Source organism: Puma concolor, chromosome A3 (genome assembly GCF_028749965.1).
Source record: "Puma concolor isolate L17-30 chromosome A3, mPumCon1.1.hap2, whole genome shotgun sequence".
NCBI lineage: Eukaryota > Metazoa > Chordata > Mammalia > Carnivora > Felidae > Puma > Puma concolor.
The window spans coordinates 62,019,032-62,031,939 of record NC_141669.1 but is presented as its reverse complement, the minus strand read 5'-3'; the positions used below and the strand labels follow the sequence as shown (position 1 = coordinate 62,031,939).

The 12,908-nt window shown below is 35.4% G+C and overlaps 1 protein-coding gene across 3 annotated transcripts in view; it reads right to left on the bottom strand.

Annotated features, from left to right (window-relative positions):
• The window catches only part of PUS10 (pseudouridine synthase 10), a 71,596-nt gene extending 58,747 nt beyond the window's left edge, over positions 1 to 12,849 (bottom strand). For 2 of the 3 annotated variants that reach the window (XR_015249201.1, XM_025932315.2), the window contains exons 1-4: positions 12,671 to 12,795; positions 8,765 to 8,905; positions 5,205 to 5,468; positions 4,381 to 4,467 (exon numbers count right to left, since the gene is read on the bottom strand). Coding sequence is in view for 2 of the 3 variants with exons in the window: in XM_025932315.2 (XP_025788100.1) it covers positions 4,381 to 4,467; positions 5,205 to 5,468; positions 8,765 to 8,890 (477 nt within the window). In the remaining variant the exon portion in view is untranslated. Of the gene's footprint in view, positions 1 to 4,380; positions 4,468 to 5,204; positions 5,469 to 8,764; positions 8,906 to 12,670 lie in introns of all 3 variants that reach the window. The other variant, XM_086701038.1, reaches the window with a different exon arrangement.
• Positions 12,850 to 12,908: the final 59 nt, after the last annotated feature.

Genomic DNA, 12,908 nt, shown 5'->3' with positions numbered 1-12,908 from the left:
GTTGAGATGCATTTTTATCCTTAAACTTTCTTTTATTGGTTGGGATAATTTGGTTTTAATTAAAGTCTGAATTGCACTTTCTCTGAACCTCCGAATCCTTTTATCTTCCAGCCCAGATTCCTCTGCCATTTTTCTCTGACTCCCTTTTCTTTGGACTGTTTGACATCTACCTATCAAAAGTGTAGGATTAAAAAAAAAAAAAAGTGTAGAATATATTCTCATTATGCTTGTTTCTCTCTTCCTATCAAGAATATAAATTTTAGGGGCGCCTCGGTGGCTCAGTCAGTTGAGCATCCGACTTCAGCCCAGATCATGATCTCACAGTCTGTGAGTTCGAGCCCCACATCGGGCTCTGTGCTGACAGCTCGGAGCCTGGAGCCTGCTTTGGATTCTGTGTCTACCTCTCTCTGCCCCTCCCCCACTCATGCTCTGTCTCTCTCTCTCTCTCTCTCTCTCTGTCAAAAATAAATAAACTTTAATTTTAAAAAAAAGAATATAAATTTTTAAAAGTTCTCAGTTTATTACCAGAGTAGATTATTTCTGCCATTATCCTTTAGGACAGTGGTTCTCATGGTGTGGTCCTTTGTAGCAACACCAGCAACACCAACACCACCCATGAGCTTATTAGAAACACAAATTCATGGGTCCAACTGACCTACTCATCACAATCTCTAAGGATGGGGCCTGGGAAACTCTCCAAATGAGTCCTATGCACATTAGACTTTGAGAACCACTACTTTGGAGAAGACACTGTTCCAATTCAAAAGCCATCAATGTGCTTTTAACCAAATGTGATTTGCATCAAGTGCCTAGACACTGGGAGTCCCTGATATTACTGTAAACACTAACCTTTATGACTCTCTTATGTTTGCAACTCATCACCTCTTCTTTGGCCATACAACACACTTCCATGCCTGTATCTATCCCATCTCTCTCCTTTTATTCTCCTCTGGATGGTGTTCAGCATTCTTCCACTCACAGGATCTCTGATCTCAATGCAGGTATATAATTTCTTGCCATATCACACCATCATATCTCTCCTCTTAACAAATCTGATTCTCATAAAAAAAACTCATCCTTCCTTTGTTACATTCAAGTGGTGAGCCCAAATCCACAAAGTCATCATTATGGTAATGATATACTTATAAATGATATACATGATATACTATCCCTTATAATCTCAACCTTATCATTCGAATTTTGTGTACTGTTATAAAGACTTTGGAGCCTCTAAGTATTATATCCAGCTAGGTTCAAGATTTGTCTTTTGTGAGTCCCTGAATACTGCTTCCATTTATTCTGCTTACCATGTATTACTTGATGTCTAACAGGGTTTTACCAGTTAATTTGCTTGTTTTCCTCCTCTTCGGCACTATTCAGTCTAAAACTGTCCCAACCAGATAAGACAGTTCCTAGGAAAACACACACAGATGTATTCTACCTCTCCCTCCATATTTTCCCAAACTCAGTGCAAGATGATGATTATATCAACTGCAAGCTTTTCTTCCTAAGCTTTTAAATTAGTGCATTTATAATAATGATAAATAAAAACTATAGCTGTAGCCAGAAGGGATTGATAGGGCCAAATATGGAAGAATTAATATAAATTTAATACTTTGATTAAAAAAAAAACACCTTTACTTGAGCTCATCCTTTCCCTTAGTTCTTTAGTAAGGAGACAGACACTATTACCATGTCGATAAAAAGTTATTTGTTTTCAAATCAATGTATCTGTGATCATAATTTTTGTCTTTAGAAGTGGAAAACACTGAATCATTCAAATTCACTCAATTGTGTATTCCACTCTGAATTATGAGATAACTAGCATCAATCAATTCCACACATATTAATGTTTATCTTACACACAGAAAAATAAGTTCTAAGTTTTACAAGCTCTAAGTTGAAAAACTACAATGTAGAAGAAACATGTCACTAGAGAAGTCAAGAATTTATATTCAAAATGCAAGAATACCCCAAAAATGTGTAATTTGTTTAAATTGGGATATGTAACACATATGTTAACTAGTTTGAATAGCAATTTATATCCACTCTGGCCTACATATCATATCTTAACTCCAAAGAAGTAATAAAAGACAGCAATACAAGAAAGTGACAACATGTAATAATGAAAGAAAATTACAAAATGAACCATAAACACAATTTGCTGAAGAAACCTGCATAGTATACAGCATGTAGGACTGCATACTTTTTGAATAATTAATATTCTTAAGAAAAGAATGGGTAAAAATGTATTACTCAATATAAAGGAATACAACGAGGCGCGCCTGGGTGGCTCAGTCAGTTGAGAGACCGACTTCGGCTCAGGTCATGATCTCATGGTTTGTGAGTTCGAGCCCCACATCAGGCTCTGTGCTGACAGCTCAGAGCCTGGAGCCTGCTTCGGATTCTGTGTCTCCCTCTCTCTCTGCCCCTCCCTCACTCATGCTCTCTCTCTCTCTGTCTCAGAAATAAACAAACATTAAAAAAAATAATAAAAAAAATAAAGGAAAACAATGAGTCACTGAACACACTATTCTGTGGAAATGTATTAATTCTGCAATAACTGGAATGCTCACATATTTCTGCTAAATAGTTTTGTGGTTAAAATCAGTTATAAAAAGTAAATAGAAGGGTTCTTGGGTGCCTCAGTCGGTTGAGCATCTGACTTTGGTTCAGGTCATGACCTTGCAATTCATAAGTTCGAGCCCCACATCAGGCTCGCTTCTGTCAGGGCAGAGCCTGCTTTGGATCCTCTGTCTCCCTCACTCTCTGCCCCTCCCCTGCTCATGCTCACTCGCTCGCTCTCTCTCTCAAAAATGAATAAATATTTCTTAAAAAATAAATAAAGCTTAAGCAGAATTAGAAATATTCTGTTTCTAATATGGAATATAAATACTTCATAAGTATTCAATAACTATTAAATGGATATGTTAAAATGATCACTTAAGTGATAAAAATGGAAAATACAAATTTTAATGTCAAAATATAAACTTTGAGATGAAGAACTTGGTGGTAAGATATATAACCGCACTTAGAAAATATGCTTCATATTTCTATTTTTATTACTCAAACACTGCAACTTTTTATGTTACTTAGCTTTCAGAAGTCGGTTTCTTGCTACCAAAACTGGATTCAGAAAATGACCTATCCGTGAAAAACGCTTTGATGATTCACTAAAAAATGATTTTATGTGTTTATAAACCTCTGTACCTCATCATCATCCCCTTTATTCTATTAGTTCAGCCATCTTGTCATCGACAGAGATACTATTTAAAAACACTCTACTCTTTTTCACCTCCCAGCTCTTTGTCATTCAACCAGCTTCAACAAGTCGTAAGTTAATCTTCGGCCTTTTGGAGGCTAATAAACATAGAATTTGCTACAACATACTTTGCTCAACCAAGGAGAGTGATGGTATAAGATATAATGTTCTGCTGACACTTTTAGATTCTTAGGGAAAAGACACCTTACACCCATAAATGAATTTGTTTAGAACTCATTGTTATAATTTGAGATTACAGGGGTCATTCTCCCTATAATTCATTTAACAGTATTAACAAAGATAGTTTTATGTTTTCATGTCAGTTTTGACACACAAGAATGTTACAGTAATGACTACTATTATTTTCTTCACTTAACAAAGGAAAAAAGTTAAAATAAACATGAGGCCATTTCTCTCCCTTTTTTCATGGACTCCAGAAAATAAGAAGGTTCATCATAACTGAAATGATCCCATCCCAAGACCATTATAAAATGTATACAACTGCCCCAAAACATTTCTGAAGTCCTGGTCAAATCTCTTTCTCTGATCAACATGCCTCACACAGATCTAAAGCTCAATGAATATCTGCTACAGAATGAGGACCTTTAAAAAAAAAAAAAGACAGTCCTTTTAATGGCACAAGGAACACTGTTCGCTTCACTAAGTCTTCAAAAAGTGACTTAAACTAGTCACTTTACATATTGAAAATGAGAGAAATTCTCTGAAATCTCTACCTTTCAATTCCTTTAGAGGACTCCTGGCCTTTGGGATGTTTTTCATGTTCAAAGGCGCTAGGCTTTTATTATATAACTTCCCACAGAAGACTGAAACCATGTGATATTCTCAGCCCTGCTGACACAATAAATATTAAAAACTAAAAAAATAAATAAAAGAGAGACAGTCCTATGATAAACTAACTTAATCAATAATTCCTTTTTTTCATCCATTCATTCAACATTATTAAGCAGCTATAATAATGCCATGCTTTCAATCATCAAAATATTCAGTAAGTACACAATAAGTAGAAAATATGGTAAGGCATATTTTTACATCTCCATTTTTTGAGAAATTTCTAGCATGCATTTCACATATAGTTTCATGCATTTAAATGACCTTACCTCTCTTACAGATAGCTGTGGTGGGAAGGAGACTGAAAATACCAAGTTGGTAAATTCAAAACCAGAGGCCTCAACTTTTTGGCACACCTAAAAAAGTATTACATAAAAGCATTTTTTTATTACATAAAACAGTATTCTATAAATTCTCAGGAATTGCTGCAAGTTTTACACTAATCTTCATAACGTGGATTTTGGTCTAGGAGATCACACTACACTTCTAAACTTTCACCTTTGGGAATTCTCATAAACATCCTGAAATCAAATATTTGCTAACTATAACCTGAACAACTGATATCACAAGGTTCAAAACAGCCAGGATTCACTTGCAGAACAATCTGTGGAACGTCAAAATAGTTTTCTATTAGATCACCTCCTAATTTAAAAAATATTTTTAAGCAAAATAAAGCCAAATTTGGCACTCCTGACAGCTAAGAAACAAAAGGCCATCCCACATTCAATCATGTACCTTCCAAAAGACGGTAACACTTGTCATTTCAAGACACTAATAGGTATGACTAAGAGCTTTTCTCTAACTCCTAACTATGTTAAACAGCAGAAGGAAACTGCTATATTTTCTTCAGTTGAGTAGCACTCATGACAAACACAAGGACACATATTTCATTAATTTTCAGATATCTTGTTAATAACGTAATTTGAAAAGAGTCGGCTTGTTTTTTCAAAAAAATGTAAAAATGTTTTAATGATCCATTGGTGTTAAACAAGTTGAAGTGAATGGTATTGCTCCTTTAGATTCAAAAATTCTAGGCCTTACGACTGAAAATTTCTACATAATTGCACATATAATAAAAAAACAGATTATTTACCTTTTTAATGAACTCTTTTTCACAGAATTCTTGAAGAATTCCTAGACATACATTGCATACATTTAAATTTGAGTTCTTAGAAGCAATGCTACCATCTTCCAAAATGGAGACCCTCCCCTCTCCATTTTGACTCAGATTATCAATCCCATCAATCCCATCTTCTAGTTCTTGTAGTCGAATTTTCTTGGGAGGTGGGTTTGGAACATCCGAAATTAATTCCTCTTTTTCAGTTTCCAAAAATTTCTGTAGTTCATTGAGCAACTCCTGGAAAGTTAATTTGGAAAAAGTAATAACCTTTTGACAATGCCCTTAAGGTTAGGATGAAAACAGGAGTGAAATTACTATATATCACAGACTTATACAATGTTGATTTATATCAATTTTGGAGAAATCAATTAACCTTACTATCCTGCATTGGCTTTCTGGGGAATTTAAAAGAGAATTATCTGTAACTCCTCCAATATATGTGTGAATATTTTTCCAAAAGAGTTTCATATATCAGTGAAGCTAAAGTCCTAAATCTGACGCAGAAAGGTTCCATTAACAAATTTATCACAGGTGTAACCCGTTTTACTGTGTTTCAGTTTATTCTGCTCTGCAGATACTGTGTGTTTACAAATTGAAGTTTTGTGGCAACCTTGCATCAAGCAAGTCTATCAGCACCATTTTTCCAACATTTGCTCACTTTGTGTCTCTGTGTCACATTTTAGTAATTCTCACAATATTTCAAACCTTTCCATTATTATATTTTTTATAGTGATCTGTGACCAGGGATTATGACTCTCTGGAAGCTCAGCTGATGGTTAGCATTTTTTAGCAATAAATTATTTTTTAATTATGTACATTTTAGACATAATGCTATTACACACTTAAAAGACTACAGTATAGTGAAAACATGAGTTTCATATGCACTGGGAAACCAAAAAATTAATTTGACTCACTTCATTGTGATATTTGCTTTAGTGGGTAATCTGGAACCAAATCTCTATATCTCTGAAGTATGCCTGTAATTTAGTTTGTAGTTATGTCATGAGGATCATTCACTTGCTAATTTTAGATTTAAAAATTTTTTTTTTCAACGTTTATTTATTTTTGGGACAGAGAGAGACAGAGCATGAACGGGCGAGGGGTAGAGAGAGAGGGAGACACAGAATCGGAAACAGGCTCCAGGCTCTGAGCCATCAGCCCAGAGCCCGACGCGGGGCTCGAACTCACGGACCGTGAGATCGTGACCTGGTTGAAGTCGGACGCTTAACCGACTGTGCCACCCAGGCGCCCCACTAATTTTAGATTTTAAAAAAGCTTTGCTTCTAATTATTAACAAATAGAAATACAAACTGAATTCTATTATTGCTAGGTTATTTAATAATCTCACAAGCACTAAAACCTCATTTGTACAATATTCATTTAATATGAATTCTGAAAAAATAGAGATTATACGTATATTAAGTAAAAACAATTTCAAGACGAATTACTAAACAAAGGTAAACAGATGCTGGCAATGCTGAAATTAGGCACCATAATTACAAAAACCATGTATGCATTAATTGAAAGAAGTCTTCTACTACACTCTGGTTTGCCTAATTTCTGTCACCCTTTGTAGTAGAATGTTAAAAGTTGCATTTCTTTGAAACTGTTCTCATATTTCAGGCATTCCATTCATCTAAAATCTCAGAGGACTTTTTTTCTGTTTTGCCTAAATTAGACAGATTTTATTATTCAGTTGTTGAATAAATATACTTTTGAAATCCACTCAGGTTACAATTTACTGGCTCTAAAGAATAAAAAATCTTACACTCAAACAAATCTAATTTATTTTATTAAGACATTAGCTCCCCTATTTCATCTTTAACAGAAATATTCATATATACACACACATATAGGTATATTGTGACCTACACAAATGTTTATTACCTAAATTCTATGTCAGTATAACATAGTACATGTGTATGTGTACATAAATAGTAATATGACTAGAACAGATCAAAACCTAAGTATATTACAAAAAAAGTCTTCAAATATTTTCATATTTACATAAAATGATACAAATAAAAGTTGGTAAGACTAAGTGTCTTTATAAGATATATTTTTTAAATCTTACGACAAATGCATAGAATGATAAAATAATGTGTCTGAAAAAATGTGTTAAGGAGTGTTATACAAAACCAGTCTTATTACTGTATAGTCACAGTGTGTATAAACGAATATACACATATATATTAATCATCATAGCATATGTACCATTTTCAAAGTGTTTTCACATACTTTATTAGATACTGTCCCTTAAAATCCTGTGAAGTGGATGTTATCATCAATCCCATTTAGAGAGGAGAAAACTGAAGCTGGAACTGGGATTCAAATCCATGTCTTCTAGCTCCAAATTCTAGGCTTTGGATTCAGACAGATAGTTCATATCCTAGCTTGCTCACTTAATAGCTGTGTAAATTGGGCAGGTTGTTTACCTCTCTGTGCCTCAGTTTCTTCATCTGAAAATAGAGACAATCATAGTATGTACTTACCTGATAGGTTATTATTAGGATTAAATGAGAGCTTGACATATAATAATGTTATATGAACACTGGATATAATTATTATTTCCAAAATAATACAAACAACTAATACATAAGGGAAATGACTTATATTTCTAACTCCTGAACAATTTTTAAAAACTGTAAAATGGGGTGCCTGGGCAGTTCAGTTGGTTAAGTGTCTGACTTCCGCTCAGGGCATGATCTCCAGTTTGTGAGTTTGAGCCCTGTATCAGGCTCAAACCATAGTTTGCTTCAGATCTTCTGTCTCCCCTCCCTTATCCCCCACCCCCCACTCTCCCTCAAAAGTAAATAAACATGTAAAAAAATTGTCAATTGTAAGAAACAGAGTGTGCGTGTGCATATTACTGTTAATATAGGTATATATTCACATATATATAATTATTGTCTCTAAAAAGACCATCACTAGTAGAATCAAGTATATTTCACAAAATATGTTACATATTTTATGTGAAAGTATTGCTAGTCAAACCTCTGTATGTTATCATAAATGTCAAAGATCCCTGTATATTATTTTTGTTGTTATTAATAGTAAAAAATGATGATGGTAAGCATTTACTTCTAGAGGGTTACAAATACCTATTTGTAAGTACAAATGGTAATACAGAAAACAGAAAAAGAAAAAAATGCAGCCAAATCCACACTTAATAGATCTTCCACTTAATAGAAGATCTCAGGACTGTCATTCTCCTGTCACATATATTACTAACATCTGGTTAGAAGTACTATTTTTTGATATCTGTCTACTCTTTGGGAGAAGTATATACAAACATTACATACACCAGGGATGTGCTTCACAAAGATCCCACTACATTAAGTGTCAGATATAATCACTTAAGAAGGAACTTACACTTTTATGGTCTAGTGGAAATTCCATAATTACCATTATCAGGAATTGTTTTATTATAGTTTTTTTTTAAATTTAATTAAGAGCTATGGATACTTTCCCCCAAATGTACAGGTATTCATTTTAGAATAGATAAACTTTCTTTAGAAACAAAATGAAAGTACCTTGTAGGGACGTTTGTAAGGTGCATGAAAATCCACACCACAGAATCTGAAGATACATCTTGGACAGGTACCAGTACTGAGCAACAACTGGGCCACATGCTTATTTTCCTCCGTCAGTGGAAACATATTAAATAATTATAACTAGAAAGAAAGAAAAAGTAATGAATATCTTTCGTGTTTTACTTTCACAGACAAATATGTCACCTTTAGGGATAAAAACTAGCTTTAATTTGAAAACACTATTTCATACTCTTCAACAATATCCCTCTCATTTTATGCATATTTAAACATAAACTTGAAAGACATTTATTAGATGGATCAGGTAAAAGTTTCTAATTGTCAAGGAATTTAGCTTAGCATTCTGAATTATTGATAAAGTACGTCAATTTAACTAAATCAATCAAAAGAAATAAAAATAATCAAGAACAATTGTCTCTGAGGAGGGTAATTCAAACAAAGAATGCAGAGTGAAATTTTGTTATTTTATACCATTCAGGGCTGTTTGGGAACACAGAGTAGTAAATTCAATAAATTTTCCCTATTAGAAATTAAAAATGAGTTTGCTAGGAAAAAATAATCGGAGCAGTCTAGATAAGATTTTACTAGCCTTACTGATAGCTAAGCAGTCAAGTATTTAAAACAAATTGACCAGTAGATCTAAAAATACCAATTATAGTTTGATGAAATAACTAAATGATAACCATTAGGAAAATGAGAAAAACCTGCTCCTCTGATGCACAAGTAAAACCTCCCCCCACCAAAAAAAAAAAAAAAAAACCCACAAATTACACGCAAAATAATTTAGAGTAACTATTATCTAACACAAGTTGCTACTTTTTGCAATTTGAATAAACTCCCATAGAAACAAATACAAGAGAATGGGGTAAAATCCAATATAAAACTCTTATTGCCAAATAAAATTAAATTACTAAAATTAAATTACATAATCATTCTGTTTCTCAAATATTTCTCTAAAATTAAATTACATAATCATTCTGTTTCTCAAATATAGATATTCTGATTATTGTACCACCTCATATTACTTTAAAATGAGGAACTGGCAATATTTTATAAAACAATAATTGCATGGCAGTATTGTGGGATGGTATAACTATGGTCATGCAGATAAAAAACAGTAGCATTTTTTGAGAGGCGCCTGGGTGGCTCAGTCAGTTAAGCATCCAACTTAGGCTCCAGTCATGATCTCACACTTCGTTGGTTTGAGCCCCAAATCGGGCTCTGTGCTGACAGCTAAGAGCCTGGAGCCTGTTTCTATTTCTGTGTCTCCCTCTCTCTCTCTGCCCCTCCCCCACTCACACTGTGTTTGTGTGTGTGTGTGTGTGTCTCAAAAATAAATAAAACATTAAAAAAAACAGTGGCACTTTTTAATTTGTGCAGTTTTATAATCCAAATGAACTTGCTTAAGATTTGTGGGAAGGTAAAGCTCTTACCAACTCCTTACTCTGAAGATGTGATTCTTAGAATTAGCTTGTTTTCCAACCCTTTAGAACCCACTCTTACTTGCAAGTTTTTAAATGTTCATGGACACTTAACAGCATACCCTTCACATAAAGAGTGAGGAAGGCAGGTAGAGTGTATCTTATACAGAACCCTTCACCATAAAAATCAGTTCAGCAGCCAGGACTACAAAAAACAGACTCCCTCTGGCTGAGTTCTAACTCAGGTGAATACAATATGGGAGCTGGTAGGCAGAAAGAGAAGAAACTCAGACATGCCTGGATACACCAGTGAGAACTTTGAGACACTGAGACTGAAGCTCTGATTTAGGGTTGCCTAAGTACATTTGGGCTCGAGGCCATTTTCATGAAATGACACAGAGTATTTGGAGAACACTTTGTACATAGAGAAGCTCTGTGTGGTCATCATCATATAAGTGATATGAATTCCTTCCGCCAGTCCATTTAATCTGCTAGTTTGATAGTGACAAGGGGTGGCATTCACTGAGGGGCTGATTATCAGCATTTAAAGTATGTCCCTGATTGCACTCCCTTCCCAGAGAAACTATTTCTGTCTCATTCTTTTTGTCTCCTTTCCATTAGTTAAGGCCAAAGATTTCATTTAATTCAGAATTAATCTTTAACTCAGAAAGAGAAACAAACCCTCCTCCCTGATAAATAAGTGGCTGAGTAAGTTCTTTAAAAGGTCACTTTGTATCAAAGATTTCCCTGGGGACTTAAGTTAAATATTTTTATTAAAATGATGCTTTCTTAGGGGCACCTGGGTGGCTCATTCCGTTAATCTAACTCTTGATTTCTGCCCAGGTCATGATCTCACAGTTTGTGGATCAAACCCCACGTGGGCTTCTTGCTGACAGCGAGGAGCCTGCTTGGGATTGATTCTCTTTCTCTCTCTCTCTCAAAATAAAATAAATAAACTTAAAAACAAATGGATGCATTCTAAGGATAAGATCGTTCCATTTGCAACAACATGGACAGACCTAACAGTTTATTATGCTAACTGAAATAACTCCAACTAAGAAAGATAAATACCATATGATTTCACCTATAAGTGAAATTTAAAAAAAAATTTTTAACAAAAACAAAATGAGAAACAAATTGATGGTTGCCAGAGGGAAGGGGAGTGAGAAATACAGGCTTCCTCCGGTTATGGAATAAGTCTGTGAAATAAGTCACGGGAATAAAAGGCAATGATATTATAATAGGTTGTAGGCTGACAGATGGTAGCTACACTTGTGAGCACGGAATATCAACATAGAGAAGTTGAATCACAATGTTTTACACCTGAAACTAATGTAACACTGTCAAGTACACTAAAGTAAAAACAACTTTTTAATTGGAAAAAAAAGGGGGGGATGCTTTCTTTCCTTTGGCTCAAAGACTGTTTATTTCTCCAATAAGCACACTTAAAAGTAGCATGCAAAGTCAATACATAACACATTACAATCTTTTGGCTCTGAGAAGTTCCCAAACCTGTTCCAGAATTAGGAAACCTCCTGCCCCACGTAATTTGAAGGTCTTAAAAGAGAAAACAAAACCCTCTCTTTGGCGTTTATGTGTTACTAATGGAGCAGTCTTCCAAACCCTCTCAAGATGATTTTCATTTAGCAACAATCTAGCAACTTCTCAAGCAAGTTGGCATGTTAACATTAAAAGGAGGAAATGCGTTATGCCTTAAGGTTGGTTGTTTTATTTTGATGTACAGCACTGAAAGGATTTCATAAGACATCAGAAATAAGTTGTTTCATATAAGGTTTATTATCTTTGAAAGCAAGCCCTGAGAAATGTATCCTATACTGTAAGGTTTTCATTGTTGGTTGCCTTTAAGATTTTTTTTTTTTTTTTTTTTTTTTTTTTTTTTTTTTTTTGCTTTTCGCTTGTTTTACAGACAGAATCGGAACAAGTCATTGCAACAGAACGTCCTCCCACGTGTCAGCGTCCCTACGGGTTTCGGGGTCCCTTCTCCACAAAACAATGATACCTGGAGAGGACGATGGACTTTATTTTCACCTCTTGGACGACAACTGCAACCATTCGTTGCAAACAGAGAAGGGGCAAGGGCGAGTGAAAAAACACCAAAATGGCCAGACTGAGTCTCACATCCCGTGATCTTTTAATACTCATTTCCACAGAGAAGGGTGTCATTCGTCTCATGGGGGTGGGAAGAAGTGGATTTTCAGAACTTCATTGCGCTACCGTTACACTCAGCTGCAGAATGTACTCTAGTCTCGGAAATTCATCCAAGATCTAACCTCGAGTCTCTCCTTCGGCCAAGCAAGCCCTTACCCCCTTCAGTCAGGTCCAAGAAACTTCCCACTCACCCCTCCTTGCTAACAAGGTCGCTCCAGCAGAAAGGAAACGACCCCCTCCATCCAAACCTCTCCAGCGCCCAAGCCGCACTCCCACCCCTCGGACCTTCCAGCCTCACCTTCTCCCGCGACGCCGGAGCCTAAGGTTTAACCCCTTCCGGCTCCCAGAGGGAACGGGGAAGACTAAAGACAACGCACCTACTGCGTGTAGCAATTCTGTTCCCCGAGGAAACGAGAGCTTTAGAACGAAAGTACCAGGTCCTCTCGCAGGGCCTGAATGAACTCTCTCCCCTTCTCGTTTGTAGGGAAACCAGAAAAATTGCCTAGTGCACCGCCCCAACCCTTCACCCCATCCCC